The sequence below is a fragment of the Ipomoea nil genome, unplaced genomic scaffold (assembly GCF_001879475.1).
Source record: "Ipomoea nil cultivar Tokyo-kokei standard unplaced genomic scaffold, Asagao_1.1 scaffold2805, whole genome shotgun sequence".
NCBI classification, from domain to species: Eukaryota; Viridiplantae; Streptophyta; class Magnoliopsida; order Solanales; family Convolvulaceae; genus Ipomoea; species Ipomoea nil.
The window spans coordinates 4321274-4345232 of NW_017619233.1; the positions used below are offsets into that span (position 1 = coordinate 4321274).

Here is a 23959-nt window from a genome sequence, read left to right on the forward strand (position 1 = left end):
ATATGAATGCGCATCGCACTTAAAAATACTATATGACTATTGAAAAAATGTTAATTTAGTACCTTGACTATGCAATTTCTATCAATTTTGGTCACACCGGCCAAATTATCAGCAAATTATGACCGAAAAAACTTAAGTTAACATATGTATTGAATTGGAAGGGATAAAATAGTCTTTTTTGTTCCTTCTAATTTGGGAAAACGAATTGGACCAATAATGGCAATGGGGCACTGGAAATCGACGACGGCGACAACTCTTCAAGATTCATCCCAAGAAGACATTGGAAACATGATGAAGACGCCAAGCTCAAAGAGCTCGTAGCTCTCCACAGCGCACATAACTAGAATTTCATCGCTCACAATCTTCCAGGAATATCAGGTTTTAATAATTTTTGATTTTTTTTTTTTGTTTGGAAGTATTTTTTTGGGGATTTCGCTAATAATAATGGCGATGAACAATTGAACATGGAAGAGTTGTAGATTGAGGTGGTATAACCAGCTGGATCCGAAGCTAAACCGGAGCACGTTCACGCGCGGATGAGTGTTATTTAACCTAAATATATGCATTATATCTACATATACTAAGTTGTTGGGGTCTTTAAAATCATGTTAGAAAATTGAAAACTAAGTACAAGAGAGAATGTTGGTGACGACTCTTAACGAGCTGAAGATAGGATTTTGGGATGAACCTTGAAGAGTTGTCGCCGTCGTCGACAACTCTTAACGTCCAATTCGTTTTCCCAAATCAGAAAGAGCAAGAAAAGACTATTTTGCCCTTTCCAATTCAATACATATGTTGACTTAAGTTTTTCCGGTCACAAATCGCCGGTAATTTGGCCGGCGTGACAAAAAATGATAGAAATTGCATAGTCAAGGTACTAAATTAACATTTTTGATAGTCAAATATAATGTTGCAATTAACACAATTCCAATAGTTAGTGGACCAAAATTGAAATTTTCTCTTTCTCTCTCTCTCTCTATATATATATATATATATATATATATATATATGTGTGTGTGTGTGTGTGTGTGTGTGTGTGTGTGTGTGTGTGTGTGTGTGTGTGTGTGTGTGTGTGTAGACACACACACTACTAAACATTAAACAAATCAAAATAAAAAATATTCTAATTTCTAAACTAATGTTATCTAGGTTAAATTAGTAGAATATAGAATGATACTATAATATATTTTTTTAATTCATAAAGTTGGCGCTTGGACTAACCCGTATGGTCCACGAGCACGAGGCGAACTGGGGTTGAATAATTCTAGTTCGCAAGTTTCACGGGCCAGCTCACAAAAAATGACAACTTGTGATGGGACAATCGTTATATCGTGCATCAGGGCGCACACTGCATTGTGCGGTCCACTCTGCCCAAAACTAACGCGACATAGTGTGTGTGTGTGTGTGTTCTGTTATACAATTATGTACATTTTGATACAATTGTGTACATTCGAAATAAGAGATTTTTTTTAAGAGTTAAGAATTTATGTGTATTATGTTTATGTTAGATATGTGTATTATCTTTTTTTTTTAAAATATGTGTATTCTGTTATACAATTATGTACATTCAATTATAAATTATGTACATTCGAAACATGGATTTTAAAAAAAAAAATTAACAACAGACACGAAAAATGAAATTTCCAAAAAAAACAAAAAGAGTACAAAACGATGTCGTTTTGCATCAAGGCACACAAATGCAATGTGCACTCTAGTACATGATATAAATTGCGGTGATAGGGTGGGTCAAGTTGCATTGACACCCCTATATAAACGAAGGGATAGGGGGTGTTGTAGGGGTTTGGTCAGCAACTTTTTCAATGTTCAACACTAATCCGCTAATGGGGTGTTTGGTTCACGGAATAGGCCTGGAATGACATAGCATTCCCAGTAATAGACCTATTCCTCTGTTTGGTAACCCCTTGTATTCCCAGGAACATTGTTCCCGGGAATGATCTATTCCCCTTGCAAGGGGAATAGAGATTCCTAGGGGGGCCCTGGTATTAGGCTATTCCTGAGTTCTCGGGAACAGCCTAAAGTTTCTATTTCCTATTTTACCCCCCCCCCCCCCAAATTAAATTTATTTCCTATTTCACCACCGCCACCACCACCACCATCGCCGTCGTCGCCACCGCCGCTACCACCACCATAGCACCGCCACCACCACCGCCGCCGCCACCGCTACCGCTACCATCGCCATCGTCGTCGCCGCCACCACCACCATCGTTGCCACCGCCACCACCACCACCACCACCCCAGCAGCACCACAGCCACCGCCCACCACCGCCGTTGCTGCCACCACCATCGTCGCCGCCACCACCACCATCGCCACCACCACTGCCGCCACCACCAACGCCACTGCCACCACCACCACCATCGCCACAATCACATATTTTTATAAGGGTATTTATGTCTTTTAAAACATATTTTATTTCTATTCCTTAAATCAACCAAACACTGTAATGTAATCGTAAAGTCTATTCCTTCCGCGAACCAAACAATAGAATACAATTTCTATTATATTACTTGCCTATTCCATTCCTTATGGAATAGCATTCCTATTACCTCAAAATTCATTCCGTGAACCAAACGTGCTGTAAGTCTTCTTCATTAGCACAAATGTGTATTGGGCGAGATAGCTATTTGAGCTTGGATGCAAGGTAGATCACTCTAGGGATGACAACAAAACGGGGTGGGAAATGAGGTCCCCGTCCCCGCCCCCGAATTCATTCCCCGCACCTTCAATTCCTATCTCCGCGGGGATTTTTCGAGGACGGGGATTTCACGTCCCGATTTAAAAAAAAAAAAAAATTATACTTGTATTTGACAGGGAATTTTTTTAGGGACACTGTGGGCTTCAAAGGCCCGGGAGCAAAATGGGATCTAATTCATTATAGTCATATTGGGTTTCGAAGGCCCGAAAGAAAGAAATAATTTGATTAGTGGGCTTCTATATGTCAATATTTATAATTTGATTAGTGGGCTTCTACCGCTACACTCGTTACTCGTTACCGTCAATAAATATCCGGGAAAAGAAATGGAGCACCTAGCACTTAGTTCGGAGTTCAAACGGAGATGGCGGGAAGCGATTCGCAGAAGCAACTGCTAACTCTGATTCGTGACTTTGCTTCTGAAAAATCTCAAGGAGGTGATATCGCTAATTTTCATACACTTGACGTTTGAATTTTCCTCTAAAATCAGTTCGAGAAGTAAATGTGAGTGAATTTTTTTTATGATTGGACGACTGAGTTGTGTATACGAATGCTTCTAAACTCGCAGAGCGAAGAATCTCGAATCTGAAGAACCGAATTGGAGAGCTTCGATCCGAGATCGAGGCTGCAACTGCGAGCATCGAAGAAGCTAAGCGGATCAAGGAATCAATAGAGCAAGAGCTTAAAGGATATGAAGTCGAGTTGGCCATGAACGAGGCTTCAATCCAAACCCTGGAGGTCTTTTCAATTCTTCGGTTCTCATTTGATATTTAATTTGTCACCGGAATTTTGTGTTTGTTAGGAAAATGAAATTTAGAATAGTAGTATATGTTTTTTCCCCCTCAAAGTCTTCAAGGTATTATTTGCTACGGTTTTATTGGTTATAGGCAAGGATTGCTTCTACTCAAGATGAGATATCAACCATTGGATCTAATCTCGACGCTCTTAAGGTATATTGACTATTTAGTTTCTTAGGGTAATTTCTGACTTTGGTATTGAATTAAGTTGTTTTGCAAAATTAACATTCATTCCCATTGAACAATGTCATTTGAGTCATGCAAAGAATGAAGAAGGTGCAACAAGGTAAATAGCCGCCTGCCTTTTACATCTTCTGTGCTTTTTTTATTTTATCTATTATTTAAATTACCATTCTAGATTGATTGGCATAGTTCTTTGTGATTACATCTTGTAGTATATTAGTAATTGTTTTGTCTTTGCGGCTGCATGCACAGAGATGATTTCATAAAGAGAATGTTTGGGCTCAATGAAGAAATAAGGTGGGTGCCTTAAGCTTATATTTCAGTTGCCTAAGTGCATGATTGTATCTCGCTACTTCTTGCTCATGTTTTGGTTCTATATGTGAAAGAAAGAAAAACTGGTAAAAGCTTGTATTAAAGAATCTTTAGGCTTTTTAGTACCAGCAATCTGTTAATCTAATGAAGTATAGGGAGAGAGCTTCAGATTGTTAAGACCATAAATACTAACATCAGTTATCTGCTTGTAAGTTTGAGAGTGTTTGGTGTTAATTTTAGATATGTAAATAATTGTAATCAAATATTGTTTCTTTCTATCTTTAATTTGTTCAAATATATTTAGATCCTCTCTGATAATACATGGAGATGATTAGCAGCTTTCTGTTTACTGATGCAGGAAACTCTATGAGTCAATAGCCTTAGCTTTCAGCCAAGATAATTTCAGTCAGACAACATCACACTCTGGTTGGGTTTTGCACACTGATAACCATCTTGTTTACATGTTCTGTTGTATAAATGCTTTGGTTGCTGAAAATTCGAAGTTATGAACTGAAAAGCACTGCATTTTCACAAGAAAAAGAAAAGAAGGAAAAAACAGAAGAGAAAGTTTTAAGTTAGAACATATGCATAGGAAGGATTGTTTTTATATACGATTGGCTCCTCAAAGATGACAAGATTTTCTGGTCTACTTTTGAATACAGGTCTAGAAAAGTCCAATGAAGAAGAGACTGAGCTAGCTAAGAGGGATCTTGAGAATAAGCTTGCTCAACTAGATAGTCAGATCACTATGGAGGAAGAAGAATACAAAACAATGCAGAATATGCATAAGCAGGTTCAGGAATTTTCTTTCCATCTATTTTGTGTCTAATTATTTACTTTTGTTAATAAATTCAAGATAAGAGTTTCTATCATGTGTTCATGGAATATTTCTTGGAGCCTGATTAGACTGAGGTGCATGAGGCATATGCAGGTTCAAGAGGAGTTATGTATGGTGGAAAGGAGAGCATTGCTGATGGATGCAACAATGAAAGTAAGTGCAGAACTGCTGGAGTTGAATAAATATCCTCATTATATATCTGTTTTGTATTTTATGATATGGTAATTATGGTGTTTTCTCTGTTACTTGCTAACAAGATTTTTGGAAGAGAAATGGAAGTTTTATAAGCTGCAATTCTACCACATTATATTATGCACTAGTGCAGTAGCGGCTAGAGCTAATCCTATTTTTATAGTTATGAAGTAAGAGCATCTCCAACAACAATTTTTTGATGGTTTTTTTTGCTTGTTTGGAGAAGAGAGGAAGTCAGGTGGAGGAAAGAGAAGGGAGGAGATAGAAAAATCTTAATTTGCAGGAAGTTAGTTTTTTTGTGGGTCACACTAAGAACAAAATAAAAACATTTTCTCCTGGTGTCGCTGCGCCCACGTGCGTAAATACAACATATCTGTATATGTATGTATAGGCTTGCATTCATGTCAATCATGTGAGAACTATGCCTTTTAAGTGAGAACGTGAGAACTGATGAGTGAACACAATCTATCATATGAATGCACACAATCTACTCTAGCGTCTCTACCGTCATTCAGCATGTCTGGGAGTAGATTGTGTGGATTCATGTAGTAGATTTTGTGCACTCATGTATTAGTTTGTAGGTTCTCACCTAAAGCATGGTTTTCATATGATCCTCAATATATATATATATATATATATATATATATATATATATATATATATATATATATATGATAGACCTTTTTTTCCCCTTTCCCCCTGTCTCTCCTTGTAAGCATAAAAATTCTGACAAAAAAACTAAGCTGATGTAGATGCTCTAACTTGGCAGTTGCATAATGTGTCATTTGCATTTACAGTCTCATATGCAGTAGCTTTATTTTGTCCTTGACTGGAAACAAGCAGAGTTCATTCTTGGAGAATCAATACACTTCCCTCTGTGATGAACTGCAAAGGAAGTCGTTATGTCCTAGATGTCATAAAGACAATTCAGAGGAATTGGGTGCTTAGATCTCTGTTGCCATAAAGAGGTTTGATTTGTTCTATCTGTACAGTTGAGACTTGAGAGTTTTGAGTTCTCTGATATGATCTATTCCCAGTTTCCCACATAACTATGTTGTGTCTTTGAAGACCCTACTCAATATCCATAAAATGCAAAATGCCTGTTACGTTGCTTTTAGAGTATTCTTCAATTCCGGCAGGTAGAAATGCAAGAGTACTGATATAACAACAAAATAAGCAGCACACAATTCAAAACTCAGATTTCAAGGGCCACAAAATAGTGAATCCAATCCCATTCGCCGAATGTGAATAGTACGAGAGTTATGGACCGAAATTACCAATCAGCTAGGCTATGCTATATGTAGAAACCCTTCTAGGACATCTTGACTTTTGGAATGGGATGAATTGCAACTCCAAATCATCACGTAGTTATGAATCGTTCCAACTCGTAACACCACTAGCTGGTTGGTATTAATGCCTAATGAAACAAAGAACAATATGGATACACAAATCTCTAATTAGATCACTGTATGAGATGGATAGTTTGTGTAGAGGATTTTCAGAGTAATTTTTAGTGCTAAAGTTTTTGGGAGCATTGTCTATTTTTGAAAGAGGTAGATAGCATTTTATACTCTCTACCCCACATTTTATATGTCGGGTTCGGTTAACGAGGCTTGAATGAAATTATTTACAATTTAATTTTTCATAATATTAAGTTTACAAATAGTATATAAAATTTATATATTTATAAATTAGATTAAAAGTTCTATTAAACACAAAAAAAAATTAAATTTAAAAATTATTAAAAAATGCTAATAAAAATAAACAAACAAAAAAAAGATTTGGTTTGAATAGTAAGTATGACAGATAAAAGGGACAGAATTAGTACTTAGGAAGGAAGTTCGGATTTGTTGAGAGGTTGACCGACCAAATTGATAGTCTTTTATATTTAGAAAGGATGTTTGTCTCTATTGAGAGATTGACCAATCAGGTTATTTAGATAAAAACTTTCATCAACATAATACAAAATTACTTCTTAAAGTCATGGTGTAAGTTTTATATTGGCCGTTGATTTGATATAATTGCTATATTGTAGCAAATTATGACTCAAATGGCGTAAGCTCTATATTGGCCGTTGACTTAATATAATTTCTATATTGTAGCGAATTATGATTCAAACTCTAAAAATCCTACAAGCTACAAGTAATTTATTTGTCAAAAATCATGCCAATTATACAAGTGCATTGATGGAGAAATGGGTTTTGGGCTCAATATCAAATGGGTCAAGAAGTGGAGATCTAGGAGTTAGTTGGGTCTAAGGAATAATCAGAATTTATGGACAATGTTTTTGGGGTTTAATTGTTTAAACATGAAGAGAAGAAAGTTAGGGTGTGAAGTAGTTTGAAAAGTAAAGTTAAGGGGATTGGGGTGCAAATGTTGGAAGGATGGGATTCGATTATTCGAAGTGGGACAAGACGGAAAAGTTAGGGGGTAAGAGTGTTAAGATTAAATGGATGTGATATAGAGTGAGGAAGGGATGAAAGTATGGGAGCCAAAGTGCGGTATGACATAAAGTATAGGGTGTCATGGTACATATTACATAGGTGTGGAAAGTGGATGGTCCCACCCCTTGTTCAGTTGGATGGGTTGTCGACCATGTATGTGAAGTGTAGTTGGTGACATGGCAAATATTGTTGAGCGTTGATCCATTGGTTTGCTAAGACTTACAACCTAAAAATAGTATAGGCCGGGGGTTGGGGTGGCCATCTCAAATATCATCAACTTAATCACACACATATATAGTTCTTGGTATTTTCAATTGGTCTTTGCAATTAGTTTTTTTTTTTTTTTTTTTTTTTTTTTTTACTTAACTTCTCCATCCCTTAAAGAGAAACACCTAGCACTTACTTGGTTGGACTTGACATTTGGACTTGTTTGTAATTCTTTATCCTTATGGACTTGTTTGTAATTCTTTATCCTTATTTAGTTAATAACTATAGCTCAATTACAACTTCTCCGTAGACTTGTAGGTTTTGAAGTTTGTGAATATAACATTATCATTTTAAAAGATTATTTTCCTACATTTCTGATTTTATGATATTGGTGCGCCCAACCCATTGAAACCATCAGGCATGCATAATAACATTTAGAATACAAGCATGAACACATCCACATGGGGTTTGCAGTAAACCTTTTTGTTTTTAGTTTCAGAAATTAAGGATACATGTCTATGGTGATGCAAGCAAGGCGGCCACATTTTCTTGAGATGTAATGATGCGTGTCAGAAACATGGTGCCCTATCTTCATTCATGTTCAGGAACCCGGCCAGACATATATCATTATTACTACATATAACCAAGAGCAATTGAGAGCACTTGAGATCAAATACGGACAGGCCTCTCTATACAAACATGTGAACAAATTTACGTTGCGTTTAGTTGGAAAGAAGGAATCAGGGGTGAAAGAAATTATAATTCGGTGGAAAAAGAATAAGTGAAAATAAAGTAGGAATTCAAATTACATTATTTACTGGGGATAGGGCTGTGCATAAACCGACCCACCCGAACCCGAAAATATGCACTTGGGTGGAATCCGAGCCCGAATTAGCATACCCGAACCGTTCACACGCCACGTAGCCGGTTAGAACGAGGCGGGTTGGGGGTTATAAAATCCCCCCGAACCCGTCCGACAACTCGAATTAGGGTAAGACTGCGTATACCCTAAGGTATACGACGTCGTGTAAGCGGTGTATATATGTTGCCTTTGGAGGAAACCCTACTCATTTCCGCAGCTTCCTCGTCTTTCTTCTGACTTCTGAGAACTCTCTAGAGTCGTTCTCTGAACTTCTCTCGTGAGTCTCGTCTTTCTTCTCTGAAATCTGAAACCCTAGTTAGTTCTTACTTCTTTCTTCTCCAGATCTCTGACTCTGTGAGACTCTGAGTCTCTGAGTTCTCTCGTTCTCTCTGAGTTTGAGTCTCCGGTGGAAGCTAGCTAATATTGTTCGGTAGAAGCCCTATTCTAGAGTCTGGACGACCGGTGGGCGGTGGCCGGTGCGGTGGATTGTAGATTGCTGTCACGGTCTCACGGATTTGAAGCCCTTTGTTCTCGGGGGTTTGATTTGGAGAAACGAAGTAATCTCTAAACCCTAATCTTAGACATACTTAGATTATACTCTTATATATTGTGATACGTTGTTGTGATTTGTGCTTCTATGATTCTGATGACTGTGACAAAGTGAATCTGTTGAGAAGTTCCGGATTGCATGTCACTTGTCCCTTATTTGTGAATTTTTGATCCTTTGATTAGGGCTTCTATGATTCTGATGACTGTGACAATGTGAATCTGTTGAGAAGTTCCGGATTGCATGTCACTTGTCCCTTATTTGTGAATTTTTGATCCTTTGAATAGAGTTTCTATGATTATATGGACTGTGACATTTTAGAACCACTTAGTTGTGATTGTTTGTGGAAGCCCCTAAGTCCCTTACACTTGTTGATTATACTTTGTCTGTATTGTTTGTGGAAGCCCCTAAGTCCCTAACCCCTGTTGGCTATTGGATGTTGCCTGTGTTGGTGAAAATGGTGGAAGCCCCAATTGTAACTACGAATTGTGAAATCCAGTAAAATGATGAATGTAAACTTCAGGCTTTCACCATCCTGATTTCTGGATTTCTTTGTCACTTTGTGTGATTAATGTGATACTATGATTGTATCCATGTATGCCTGTATGCTACTATGTTTATAACTTATAAGTTATAAGTTTATGGATGTATGACCCTTAATAGTTAATTCCTTAAAGTCCCAATTATGAAATTTAGAAAAATGATGAAGTTAGGAACTGCCTGTCTTCTGATTCTGGATTTCTCTAATTCTGACATTCTTTGAAATGATTCCCACTGTACTGATAGTATTCCATTTCTTTAGATGGAAAATATCATAGAGTCTGGTAGTCAACCTTCCAACTCTTCACTTCATGGATCTACAGTGGTGGAAGCTCAGACTGTTGAGATAAATAATGATCAACAGAATGTGCAACCTACTGCTGCGGTTCTTCCGAAGAAAAGGAATGTAGTTGAATCCAGATCTCCTGTGTGGGATCATTTTGAAAAGATTGTTGATGAGAATAATGTTACTGTTGAGGGCAAGTGTATATATTGTGCCAAAATATATAAATGTGAGACCAAAAAACATGGTACTTCATCATTGAGAACCCACATGTTTAACTGTCTTAAAAACCCTCACTCAAAAGACACAAGGCAATCACTTCTGACCTTTCAAGCTGTTACCAATTCTGATGCATCTCCTGCTACTGTTGGTGAGTTAGGAACTTGGGTCTTTAATCAAGAAGCTATTAGGAAGGCCTTAGTTGAAATGATTATAATAGATGAACTCCCTTTTAGATTTGTTGAAGGTCCTGGATTTAGGAAGTTCATTCTGGTATGTTGTCCTAGGTTTAAGATTCCATCAAGATGGACAATTAGTAGGGACATCAATTTGATTTATGAAGAGGAAAGGCTCAAGTTGAAGTGCATGTTTAGGGGAAACACTCAAAGAGTCAGTATTACTACTGACACTTGGACTTCTATTCAGAGAATTAACTACATGGTAGTTACTGCTCACTTTATAGATGAAGAGTGGAGGCTAAATAAAAAAATTATTTCATTTGTCCCTGTCACATCACACAAAGGTGAGTCTGTTGCAAAATCCCTTGAAAACTGTTTACTGGATTGGGGTATTAGAAATGTCTACACTATTACAGTGGACAATGCATCATCAAATGACACTGCCCTAGGTTTTTTAAAAAAGAAATTGATGTCTTGGGGAACATCTACTGTGAAGGGCAAGTACATTCACATGAGATGCATTGCCCATATTTTGAATTTAGTTGTGCAAGATGGGCTAAAACAGTGTGATGATTCTGTGAAGAAGGTTAGGGATGCTGTAAGGTATGTGAGAAGTTCACCTGCTAGACTTAAGAAATTTAAGGACTTGTCTGAATGGCTTGGGATTGAAAAGAAATCTTCTCTGTGTCTAGATGTTCCAACCAGATGGAACTCTACATATCTTATGTTACAATCTGCAGTATTTTATGAGAAAGTGTTTTATTCACTTGAAGAAAGTGATTCTTCCTTCAAATCAGATTTGGGTGATTCTATTCCTAACTTTCTTGATTGGGAGTTTGTGAAGAGTTTGGTGAATCTGTTGAAGTGTTTTTATGATATGACAATAAGAATTTCAGGTTCTTTATATGTCACATCTAACACTTTTTTTTCTGAAATTTCTGATTTATATTGCCTATTGAATGGAATGGTGGAAGCTGGTGGTTCTGTGAAATTGATGGGGGAAACTATGAAGGTTAAATTTGAAAAGTATTGGGGGGATATAGATAAGATGAACTTGATGATATTCTTTGCAAACATTCTTGACCCCAGGGACAAATTAGAGTACATGCCAGCACAGATCTTACACATGTATGGTGAGTTAAAAGGTAAAACCTACTATGAGAAAGTGGTTGCAGCTTTTACAGAGTTGTTTGATGATTATGCTGCCTCTGTTGTCCCTATTGCTCCTGTGATTCCTTCTACTGTTGTCCCTACTGTTTCTGTCATCTCTTCTACTGATTCTTCACAGTCTAATGTTGGGAAGCCCCAGGGTTTGTTAAAGTCCCAGATTAAGAAACAAAGAATGGAGAGTGGGGGAAAGAAAAAAACTGAGTTGGAAATTTACCTTGCTGAGGCATTAGTTGAAGAAGAATCTTCTTTTGACATACTTAGATGGTGGAAGCTGAATGCTGAAAGATTTCCTATCCTTTCAAAAGTAGCTAGGGATGTCTTAGCTATACCAATATCCACTGTTGCCTCAGAATCTGCCTTCAGTACTTCAGGGAGGGTTTTAGATCCTTTTAGGAGTTCTTTAACTCCTAAAATTGTGGAAGCTCTGGTTTGTACTCAGGATTGGCTTAGACTGCCTAATACCCCCATATCAATTGAGGAAAATCTGGAGGAATTGGAGAGATTTGAACAAGGTAACATACTAACACTTAACTTTCCTGCATTTTCTATTTACTTTTATTTTAAACTTGTCCTTGTATTTGCAGAATTGGGTGCTGATGGTGGGAGTGGAGCTGGGAGGATTGGTGGTTCTACACTTCCTACGATTCCTGTAATGTTATGCGTTATACTTTATACTACTTTATATTCTTGCATTAATGTAATCTGTATACTGTATTACTCGTGACTCATGAGGCTTGGTAACTAATTAGTAATTAGTTGCTGCCTAGTTGTCTAGTTGTCCTAATGAGGCTTGGTAACTTACTAACTTGTTGGTTGCTGCCCTTGGACCTTGGTGCACTGGACAGTGCCACAGTGGTATAACTGTTAGTTGGTAAGTTTGTTGTTGGACTCAAGGGTGCTGTACTGCTGGTAATGTATCATTGTATTATGTATTTAAGACTTTAAATAATTTAACTATTTGTTATGGCGATGATGAAAGCTTCCACCAATGATCTGAAATAAGGGATTAAGCTGGTATGTTGCTCTATCCTCATGGGGATGTTGTAGCAATTTGCCTTTAATCCTAACTTTGATATGGACAAAAAGCTTACTGAGCCAATGTTTAATATCTTATTTTCTACCTTTTATAGTTTTATAACTTATTTTGTTTTTGGTAATTCATCTTAAGTTTTGAGTATTGACAGGAAGAAGAAGAACAGTAGGCTAGAGCTAAAGTAGGAACTACTGAGCAATCTGAGCTAGGAACTTGGATATTTTTTGAATTACTGTAATTTTGGTAATTTGGTGCAATGGTGGTTGCTGCAGTGTTTTTTAGAAATTGGCTACTTTTACAGTTTTACATTTTGTATAAGCAAATTCATAATTGCCCTTGCCCATTTGACTTTTTGGAGTCTAACTGTCTAAGTACTAGTTGTCTAGTTTAGTAGCTTTACATGTAGTTTGTGCACAGTGCACTACATGTTTTTGTAAATTTTTTCAGTTTTACTTAATTTTTACACGTTTTAGTCAATTATTTAATTTTGTTTTTATATTTTAAATATCCGAGATGCATTCGGATATCCGACCGACCCGTCCTCAACCGAAATCCTATAAAACCGAAAAGATTTTACAAATTGATACAATGAGATTGGGTTTAAAAATAATAATCCGAAATCCGTGCGGTTTGGCCCTCCGAGTATCCGAACCGTCCGACGCACAGGCCTAACTGGGGAGGAATATAATTATTGAGAATGGGAAGGGAAGGAGTGGCATAAAAACTAAAATGTCATTGTGTAATAATAATTCTAATAATAATCAAGGGTAAAAAAGTCATTTCCTCCATTTTCCCTTTCCTTTCTCCATTGAATTGCAATTCATATGGCCATATGGGGAGGGTATGAATTGCAATTCAACAAAATGAGGAACTGCAATTCCCTCCAACCAAACATTGTAATTCTAGTGACCAAAGAATTAGACTGTAATTGAATTGCAACTACATCCAACCAAATACCCCATTAGTCCGTCCATTTAAAGTTGATCAAATATTGAAAATCAATAATAAGGGAGATAAAAAGCATTGACAATTTTATAATTTTTTGCAATTATGATTAGGCATTTGAAAATATTTAATAGGATATTTGCGGATAATTGAAAGTGAATTTCGAAACTCTTGTAGTGACACGAAGGGGAAGGTAATAGTGTCTTCCGTGCATTCAAAACATTTCCAAGTGTATTGTCAAATATTTTTAAATATATAATCATAAATTAGAGAAAATTATAAAAATATCATTGTACTTTTACTATTTTCATTTATTTTTAGTCTTTAATCATCCTTAAATGAACGGATCAGATTTATTTGCTTGTTTACACCCGGAAAACCATCCACACCATAACCAAGCCCTAACTAAGAGATCACAACTCCTTCAAGAATGGAATAGAATAGAACGGCAATTTATATCCTACACCACGGCGTACATTGCACTATGCGCCCAGATGCAAAACGACGTCGTTTTAATTATTATTTTTTTTTGAAATTTCCCGCCCCAGTGAATGGCAGTAGGCTTTTCTTTAAAAAAACCCCGCTGTTCAAGAATGTACATAATGTTATACTTGAATACACATAATGTTATACATGAATACACATAATGTTATAACAAAATATACATACTCTTTTTAAAAGATAATACACATAATCTAACATAATACATAATAAACATAAACTTTTAACATAATACACATCAACTCTTAACATAATACACACAAATTTTCTGATTCGGATGTACATAATTGTATAAAAACAATGTACATAATTGTATAAAAAATACACATAACTGTATGAACCAATACACATAACGTTGTGAACGAATACACATAACGTTGTGAACGAATACACATAATCTCAGCAACTTCCTACCGCGCCTCCCAACACGACCACAAAACGACGTCGTTTTGGGAGGCGCGCGGCGCACAGTGCTATGTGTGCCGTGGTGTAGGATATAACGATTGGAATAGAACGGGTTTGTAAGACACTATGTAAAATGGAGTTAATTTGTTTTAGATTTTTGAAATATAAGTAATAAGTATGTATTCAATTTCTATAAATAAAAGTATGATAAAAACTACTAAAAATGAAAAATTCAAAAATATAATTAAAGAATTAGATTAGATTAGATGAAGCATTATATTAATCATTTAATTGAGTCAAAAGAACTTTCCTCTGAAAACATCTTGTGCATTAATTAAACAAACGAAGCCCTTTGAATTGGAAGAACTATTTTATAAATAAATATATACTATTGTTCCCAAAAGGTTAAATACTTAAATCCCAACTTCAAAGGCTCCCTTAATGGTGTATGCTGCACTGACCGCACGGGAAGAGGTGATCTCACAGGAACCAAAATCTATATATATATATGTGTGTGTGTGTAGAGTAGAATGGATGATGAGGGAAGAAAAATATAAGAATATAATGGTCAGAAACTATATTATATATATAAGGCATTCTATTCCAGGATTTCCAGCAGTAGCAGAAAGGGGCCTGGGCTAGACAAAACTTCAATTCTATGGATCACTTAGCTAATTGTGTGCAGAAAGTAAGGTTGTTAGTTGTAGTTTTGTGAAAAGCAAAAGCATCAGAAGCCAGATGCTGCCTAAACATAGCAATGAAAGCCTCTGCTCTTTCATTCAGTTCTTCCTTAGACATATCTGCAGATTTCAAATCATCAACTGGATCTTCTGCATCTTCTTCGGCTTCTGCTTCTGCTTCTTTCTCAATCGCCGCCTCATCTGCTTCTTCTGCGGTGGTGCAGCTAATAATTGGGGTGTTTATTAGGGTTTCTGGCGGAGAATTTGGGCGTGTAGAAGTGAAAAGGATAGCTAATAGCAAGAGGTTGAGCGCGAGGAAGACGAGGACGCGCCACTGCTCAACGAACGACACCACGACGGCGCGTTCCAGGCACGCCATCAACGCGGCTGTTCCGGCAGCGAACCATACTGCTTGGACGTGAAGGTCGTGATGGCCATTGCCTCCTTGTTTCTTCGTCGCCTCCATGGATCTTCAATTTGGGGGTTATGTGTTCGTTGTTGAGCAGAGCATATAGCAGAGGATTGATATAATATATGTAAGCATGGTGAGTGGAGAGAGGGGAGTGGGGAGGGGCCAGGGTGCACCGCATATTGGGGTATGCAATGATCAGATGACGTGACAATTGAGTCTGCTCTCACACAGACAAGAAGACATTCCCTTCCACACTCACTCAACTCTCTTTCTGTTCTTTTGTTCTGTGTTCTGACTTATCATTACTCCCATCCACCATGTTTGCCAAAACCTACTCAAACTACCCGCATTTCTTTCCCGAGTTCTACCACATGTACTCTGATGTGATCGCTTTGATAGGTCAATTTTTTTATAAGATTCACTGTAAAAGTGTCTACATCAATATTTGAAGTGTGAGAGTAAAAATTGAGAGTTTAGAATGAGAGTACATGTAGTATTTTTCTTTCCTTTCCTTCCCAATCTCTTTCTAATTACTCGGTTGTCCAATTTTATGTGTCTGATTTAAACTTTACAGAAATTATTTGTAATTCAATTTTTTATAATATTAAATTTAGTATTAATATACAAAATTTATATGTTTTGAAGCTTTTCTTAAAAAAAAAAAACAAAAAAAAAAAACAAACAAAAACAAGACGATGTGATCTAATGGTACCCGGGTTGGACTTCTATTTGGAAGGTTGTGAGTTAGGCGTTATTGGTTCTTTGTGTTTCAGTAGGTTGAGAAAGTATATGAACAGATACTACAGAGGGAGTATTATATTATTGCTTATATGCTTAAATAAAAAGTGTATGTACTTGTGTAACAACAATATATGGCCTTCTTCAATAAGACATATGAGTAGAGGAGTGAAATTTTTTTCACATATAGAATGATGATTTATTATAATTCCATCCATTCTTGGTCTTGGGAATTTTATTTTTATTTTTGTATCATGGCTCATTTTTATGTTGAATAAACTAAATATTTAACATGATAGTTTATTCCACATTGATTTGTTTCAACTTTAAAAATTCATCAAATCTCACCCTACTACCTTTAAGGGCATTTTAAACAAACCAAAGTTAAAATCATGACGCTAGCTTGTAACATTTGAATGGTATGTAGAGCTACATAATTATGTGAGTCAAATTCACATGACAAATGTTGGCTTATTGACTTTAGATGAATATGTCAAGTACTTTGTTCTTTAATTGAATCGATTTGATGCAAAAAGAATTTAGTATGATATTGTATGGATTTAAAACTATCTCCTAATTAGAATTTATCATAACAACTCATGGTCATGAATATTGATAATGATGCCTTAGATATGGAAGCAAACGGCGAGAGGTGATTGTTCAAAGAAATGAGAATGGTTAGGGTATGATACGGCCTACGGGGAGTGGCATCGAAATGGGACGTGACGGGTCTTTGGCATGCCTGCCTTCTTACCATCGACCCCACCATGTCTCATTGTCTCCCCTCACTAGCTTTTCATTTCCTTTTAAAAAAGAACAAAAAAGAAAAAAAACCTCATTCGCTTTTATACTAAAATATACTAAAATAAGTTTAAAATTGTCCGGACAGACTTAACTCAGTAGCTATATGAATTCTGCTATTCAATTTCATTTTATATTTACAATAGGTTCATTATAATAACATTAAAGTATCATTTTAATTCTACTATAGATTCATTTGACAATATACATATCTGTATGTGCTCTGCTATTTAATTTTATTTTATACATAGGCTATGTTTAGCACGCTTACTAGTTGAAATTAAGCTAACTAGTTAAAATTAAAGTATTTGATAAAAATAATTGTTGAATTAGTCGATAAGTGTAAAAAAACATAAAAGAATAAATTAAGATATTAAAATTATTTTAATTAATGAATAGTAAATGGTTTCATTTGTGTAAATTAATAATAATAAAAAAAAAAAAAGTAAAAAAGTCAGGAACTTGTTTTGAACGCTACCAAAACGGTACTTGGAAGCATTTCAAAATAAGCTATTATTTTAAGCTACCATATTTTACCAAACAGGCCTAGCTTATATCCTATAAGCTCTAAAATAAGTTTTACCAAAATAGCCACGATCCACCTTATAACGATTGCACCTTGAATCACCCGACCACACAACTGCAACCAAAACACTATGCTTTCACTACTGTTTTATCCGAAACAGAATCAGGATGCTATGTTTTCACTTAATTATAATTGTAAGAATCAAGGTTGCAGTAGGCGCTAGGCGCTAGTCGGGCGGCCGGGCAGCGCCTAGCGCCTAGGTGGTCTAGGCGGCGCCTAGGCGGATTCTAGGCGGCGCTAGGCGGGCACCAAAAAAATTAAAAAAAATAGTGACAGACTTGTAGTTCGACAATTTTAATGAGGTTGTTTTCAACGTTCACTCAAATAACACATCTAAATAAATGAAATAATGATAATTTATAAGTCATAATGTCATAATAATATTAAAATCAATAATTAATGAAAGACGACATCGGTCAAAATCAGACAAAATCGATCAAAATCGGTCAAAATCGGACGAAATCGGTCGACTCGGCCGAGTTGGCCGAGTTGACCGACTCGGCCGAGTTTGACCGCCCAGGCCGCCTAGCGGCCGCCTAGGCGGCCAACCGAGTTTTGGCCGCCTATATGCCAAAACTCCAAGGCAAGTGGCCGCCTAGCGCCTAGGCGGGCGGCTAGGCGGCCGAGTTTTACAACACTGGTAAGAATTCTAGTATTCTACTACACAGGGACGGGGCCAGAAAAATACTTGAGCGGGGGCGAAGTTTAAATGACAGTTATAAATATCAATTACGAAATATCAAACAGTCATAAGGTTAAAATACAAAATATATTATAATAAATTGCAATAGAATATTTTTGATAGATTAAACGATAGTTAGAGTCGGAGCAAAAAATATACTTGAGTGAGGTGAAAATGTAAAAATATTTATGACAAAATATGAAACATAATCAATTAGATAAAATAATTTGAATAAAATGAAGTATAATATAAACGTGTATACTACATTACTACATTAATTAAATGATTCATAAAAAATAAACTAAAAGAGCATTTAATTTGTTAATTAAACGATTCATAAAAGTAGGCTAAACAATATTTATCTTGAGAAGGAATGAGATATAAAATAAATAAGTGAAGATAAGGAAAAGTATTTTTAATGAGATTCGAACCTATGACCATACACTTTTTTAAAAATCAAATTTAAAAGTAAACCAACTAAGCTATTCTAACTATTAATACATTAAACATAAATATAAATTTTATATAACATTTAATGCTATATATGTTTATATATACATACATATATATAAAGGGGTGGGGTGGGGGAGTGGGGGCAGCTGCCCCCACTGCCCCCACTGCCCCCGTCTCTGCTACTGCATGTGCTCCTCATTTCTACTTCCTCACTTTTACTCTCTGATGTGGCAATTGATAATTAGTTATTTTCATTTTGTTGGTCAAAATGAAAATGTCAACATTCAAATTTTGTGAGTTTTGTGAGAGAAAGTTAGGCTGTTAGGTAGAAGGAGTAATATTTTCCTAATTGTAATTCTAGTCTATAATTTAAAACAAAAGTTAAGAATAACATCAAATCATAAGTCATAATGCCCCCAATAGTGGCAACAACATAGTATATTTACATAGATGCAAAACATTAACTTACACAAGCTGGTGCACCCTGGAAAAGACAGCATGAACATCTCCACCCAGCTTTTAACCTACATCTTCTCAAATCTCATCTTTTTCCATGAGTTCTTCCCATTAATTTATGACCACTTTCCAGACAAAGAAATAAGCTGCATGAACATGAACAAAAGATTACTATGGGGTTATGAAATTGTGCATGAACCAGCTTGATTATATGTATTGCACTATTATGACTTACTATAATAATAACAATTTTGTCGATCAGATAGCAAGTGATAATTTATCACTCACCTGGTGAGCAACCTGTGCCAGCTGTCTGTTTTTCCTCGGTGAACCATCCGCCATGGTAGTATCCTGCTCTCCAGAAGCATTCTCATCTGGGTTGATAAGGGAATTCTTCTTCCGTTTCCTAGAGAATGTGTACCTGAGTCGCCCCTCTGTATCAGTTTGATCCAAAGTCACGTCGCTTCTTTGAGATGTTTTCGCATCACTGTCAGATATAAGTAGTCTACCCTCCAACTTGAGCGGGGTAGCATGACTATCCTGCTCTGTGATATCTCTGGTTGTATTATGTGTGCATTCAGATTCCCTATTCAATTCTTCGGGTGCATGCTGTGATGCTATACACTCAGCATGGTTCTCAATCTCAACAACACTCTGTGATTCCAACCGGTCTTCAGTGAACTTTACATTGCATTTGACTGGTTTGGACTTGTGACATGGTTGGGAAACTTTTCTGCACTGGTTGGAGTGAAAGTCATGAGACCTCCACACAGAAGCAGCATCATCCCAGTACTTGATTTTCCTTTTCCTCACACTTCTGCGAACTAGAGCAGATTGAGCAATGCTTTGCTGCACTTTTTCTCCCAAAACGCAAGAGTTATCCAATGTATTTATTTTCTCGACATTAGTGGCAGTAAAACCACGAGGATCGATTTTGTTGCCCGTGCTTGAGTAGTTTCTACACCTCTGCAAATTGGCTTTTGCTTTGCCATGGCAACTTTTTCTTCTTCTTATTTTTCCATGGAACCTAGTTGGACGGTCCTTTTTCACGTTACCTTTAAGCTGATGTATATGATTCTCCATTTTCTTCATTATTTTCAATGAAGCTTCCACATGCACATCTGCCTTTGTTTCAGTACATTCTCTGATTGGTTTACTGTGAGCACCAAAACATGGATCATCTCCAGGCTGCAATTTCTCATCCGCTGTGCTCATCTCTACTGCACTAATCCTTTCCATGAATCCATTTCTGTACATCTCAGCCTCTTTGTATTTTGTGATCATAGAGCTTAAAACAGGATCATCCTTGACAATCATCGTCTTCTTCTTCTTCTTCTTCTTCGCTTCACCCAATTCGTCCCGAACCAAGTTCAGTTCTGCTCGGAGGTCTACTACCAGACCTTCTGCTTCATTAAGCTGCTCTTCTAGCTCATCAATCCTTCTCTGCTGATTTATGGACGACATTTCAGCCTCAGCTTCCTGGGGGGGAATAAATCATCAACCTCATTACTCTCCCTATTAATCACTCACAGCGTCTAAAACAAATCCATCATATACGAACTCAAACAAATTTTACAATAACGATTGCCAGTTTGGAATCTAGACTGAGCAATTTGTAGGCTAAACCAGCAGTGTCTTCCATAATAACGATCAATATCGAGACGATTTGCAGCAAGCTTACCACATTAAGATGAAAATCAAACAAATAGTTCAAGAGAGAAAAGTTTGAGAAAACCTTGGCATCGATCATGTGTTTCAAGTGAAGGAGCAATCGGAGGGCCTCGTCTTTAGTGGATTGGAGATCCTGCTCAATCCGGAGAGATTTTTGCTCCGATTCCATCACTCGATCTGCTGCCTCCTTCATCGTGTTCAGAATTACCTCCGCGTAAGCTGCCTTCAACGCTTCCATTCCCTACGCGTACTCAAATCAACAGCATACAGATCAAGCACATATCCAGGAACAACGGTTTGCTTATATTGCAGTTTTACGTGATTTACCTCGGTCTCATCCATGCCGCTCGCGTTCTGGAGTGGAAGAAGCTGGGAACAAAGGCCGGTGCGGGAGCAAGCCTCTCCGTTGTTGGAACGAGAACTGAGAAGGCGCGCGGGCAGGGGAGGGGGGGGGGGGTGGGTGTAGTACGACGTCGCGTCAACGTTTCGCGCTACGATGTCGTTCTAGCGTGTTCCTCTCTTGCGCGGTTGCGCCTTCCGCAATCCGCATAATGAAAGTGGGTCCCGATGGGTACAAACTGACTGCGGGGGCGGGTCCCGCTAACCAAAGGCGCGGTTAGGGCAACGATTTCGAAAATTTTAAAAGGAAAATATTACACCTTCATTTTTTACTCTCAATTTTACACACACACACACACAAAATCTTAATATAAACATTTATTTTGCAATTCACATGAAAAAAATAACTTATCAATATCCGTCACATCAAAAAATAAAATTTAGAAAGTAAGATTTAAGAGTCTATATAATAGAACTCATTTTAAAACTCTTCAATCAATGGAAGTCAAAAAATGTGTACCAATTATATTAGTATATGAACACTGGGATTTTTTTTTAAAGGAAAAATTATCTAATACACCATTGAACTTTAAACGAAAAGTCATGGCTGTCTTTTTTTTTTTTTAATTAATATTAATATTTTATTATTATTTTATTTTTCAGAATGTATGTCATGTATGACCTTATTTGTTCTTGCCGATTATTATGTTTGAATGCACGAAAATCATAAGTTTATAAGTTTAATTGCAACTTTTTATAAGTTCAAGGGTTTGACTTCCTGTATAAAATTCATGTGTGTATTTAACCTTTTTCCCTTTAAAAAAATTATATTATTTTTGAATCATTTCTTCACTATCAAGATTCGATCATTGACTACCCATTTGGATTAGTAAACGAAGCATTATCACGTTACATAATATTTGACTAAAAATTTTAATTTATTAATGTCTCCATATCTAAAAAAAAAAAAAAAAAAAAAAAAAAAAAAAAAAAAAAGTGAATTCAAGTTAGTTCTCTAATCAAGACTTGAACTTCATGGGAGATGAGTATAGTATGTTGATGAAGAATTTGAGAATGATTAAGATCATGCATGTTTTGATGGAGGGTAACAAGTGTGCGGACTGACTCGCCAATTTTGAACAAGATAGTGTGTGGGGGACGATTGTGTTGGAAGAACCTCCAGATTGCTTAAAAGATTTCCTCCACACAGAAGCTAGGGGAGACTATACTCAAAAAATCACTTAACGGGGGCCTCAAGTCCCTCCATTGCACCAAAAAATATTGTACCATCATTTCTATGCCTATTGAGTTATTATATTGTACATTGCACAACAAATATCGTACCATCATTGCTATTGGACAAAATTATATTTGCACATTAAAATTCTGTTATAGTATATATTAAATGATATCATAATTATATTTAATCATTTACCATATCTAAAATTCTTAGTTTAATAATTATTAATCATACAATAATTATTATCCAAATTATCAACTATACTTTTTAGAGTTAATATCATATGGGGTTCTCCGAATATAGTGATTTTGTCACGTTTAGTCCTAAACTTTCAGATTGAGCACCCATAATCCTTCGACTTTCAAATTGTTACCATATGTGTTCCAAGTTAACCATCCATGGCCCTCCAATTATCAAATTTTAACCAGCGGTGGTCATTCTAAGAGGATCACAAATGATTAAATTTGAAAGTTGAAGGACCACACGTGATTAATTTAAAAGTTCATGACTAAATGTGGCTAAACTATTATACTCAGAGGACCTCATATGGCATTAACTCATACTGAGTTAATACCAATGGGGTCGTCCGAGTATAGTGATTTTGCCACGTTTAGTTAATTAAGGATGAAGAGAAAAATTGCAAAGCGAGATCAATCATATGATTTAAATCTCTTTATTAATGCTCAAATTTGGATCAGTTGAAAAGGGCGAAAATACCTTTAAAATTTGTAGATTTCGACATGTCTTAAACGAAGGGGTAATCAGTGTAATGAATTTTGACACTAAAACAATAGTTGTAGATGAAAATTAGTACTAAAATAATAGTTTGTGGATAAAAAATGGTATCATTTTATTAATATTCATGTGGCCAAAATTGATATTTGCTCCTTTTTTCCTTTTACCTCATTCTCTCTCCTACTTTTTTTTTTCTTCGTACCATTGACCCTGTTACGTGTAGTATCTGTTCATAGTCACTTAATACCGCTCAACCATAATGTCTTTGACATTCTTTCTTGTACTTGAACCTATAAAAATCAAGAAAAATCCTATACTAATGAAGTTGCTCTAAGAAATTATCAAATAATGTTAAAAAAAACCCCAGTTTGGTTGGTGTGAGTGGCCGTGCACTCTCATCACTTAAGGGCTCGGGAGTTTGAACCCCCTTTTGTATGGAAAACTTAATTTGGCCAGCACTTTGTCCCTTAATTGAGCTCGTCCAGTGCGAACGAAGATTAGTCAAGTATAATACGAATTTAAATGTGTTTTTTTTTTTTACAATTACAATGACACATCTGTTACTATTTTAATTGGGACATTTGATTCTTTGAATTCAAACAAATTTTAAAAACATATAACAAATACTCCGTACTACTTTGTAAAAATAAGATAGAAGTGTTAAGAAAAAAAAAAAAAAGAAATTATTAAATACTCACAACTTACCAAGGTACTTTCCTATATGGGAGGTGATGAATTTGAGTTTTAATTGAGGCATAATTTGTATATCTGTGGTGTCCCCGTCCCTTGTAATAAAAA

The 23959-nt window shown here is 36.2% G+C and overlaps 3 protein-coding genes across 5 annotated transcripts; 1 reads left to right on the forward strand and 2 right to left on the reverse strand.

Moving 5' to 3' along the window:
* The first annotated feature begins 3069 nt into the window (after positions 1 to 3069).
* Positions 3070 to 6209, forward strand: LOC109158111. The gene is made up of 9 exons (XM_019305931.1): positions 3070 to 3148; positions 3280 to 3449; positions 3599 to 3661; positions 3775 to 3794; positions 3944 to 3988; positions 4362 to 4429; positions 4666 to 4796; positions 4935 to 5023; positions 5873 to 6209. The coding sequence occupies exons 1-9, from the start codon at positions 3076 to 3078 to the stop codon at positions 5979 to 5981; spliced, it is 768 nt and encodes a 255-aa protein (XP_019161476.1). The 5' UTR covers positions 3070 to 3075; the 3' UTR covers positions 5982 to 6209.
* Positions 6210 to 14810: 8601 nt separating this feature from the next.
* LOC109158328 lies at positions 14811 to 23341 on the reverse strand. Its single transcript, XM_019306261.1, has 2 exons — positions 23329 to 23341; positions 14811 to 15727 (listed from the first exon to the last, which is right to left on the reverse strand). The coding sequence occupies exon 2, from the start codon at positions 15512 to 15514 to the stop codon at positions 15032 to 15034; it is 483 nt and encodes a 160-aa protein (XP_019161806.1). The 5' UTR covers positions 15515 to 15727; positions 23329 to 23341; the 3' UTR covers positions 14811 to 15031.
* Positions 19061 to 21286, reverse strand: LOC109158327. 3 transcript variants are annotated; one of them, XM_019306260.1, is made up of 4 exons: positions 21175 to 21286; positions 20912 to 21088; positions 19465 to 20619; positions 19061 to 19322 (listed from the first exon to the last, which is right to left on the reverse strand). In XM_019306260.1, the coding sequence occupies exons 1-4, from the start codon at positions 21187 to 21189 to the stop codon at positions 19293 to 19295; spliced, it is 1377 nt and encodes a 458-aa protein (XP_019161805.1). In that variant the 5' UTR covers positions 21190 to 21286; the 3' UTR covers positions 19061 to 19292. The 3 variants fall into 3 exon arrangements, with proteins under 3 accessions (XP_019161805.1, XP_019161803.1, XP_019161804.1); XM_019306258.1 differs by having other exon boundaries at positions 19465 to 20655; XM_019306259.1 differs by having other exon boundaries at positions 19412 to 20655.
* Positions 23342 to 23959: the final 618 nt, after the last annotated feature.

Bases quoted from the DNA above. Each gene is read 5' to 3' on its own strand.
- LOC109158111 (XM_019305931.1), top strand. From the start codon at position 3,076: ATGGCGGGAAGCGATTCGCAGAAGCAACTGCTAACTCTGATTCGTGAC. The intron at 3,149-3,279 runs GTGATATCGCTA...CTAAACTCGCAG, and splicing joins TTCTGAAAAATCTCAAGGAG to AGCGAAGAATCTCGAATCTG. The intron at 3,662-3,774 runs GTATATTGACTA...AGTCATGCAAAG, and splicing joins CTAATCTCGACGCTCTTAAG to AATGAAGAAGGTGCAACAAG.
- LOC109158328 (XM_019306261.1), bottom strand. From the start codon at position 15,514: ATGGAGGCGACGAAGAAACAAGGAGGCAATGGCCATCACGACCTTCAC.
- LOC109158327 (XM_019306258.1), bottom strand. The intron at 20,656-20,911 runs GTTTTCTCAAAC...ATTCCCCCCCAG, and splicing joins AACACATGATCGATGCCAAG to GAAGCTGAGGCTGAAATGTC. The intron at 19,323-19,464 runs GTGAGTGATAAA...ATGTTCATGCAG, and splicing joins TGGCACAGGTTGCTCACCAG to CTTATTTCTTTGTCTGGAAA.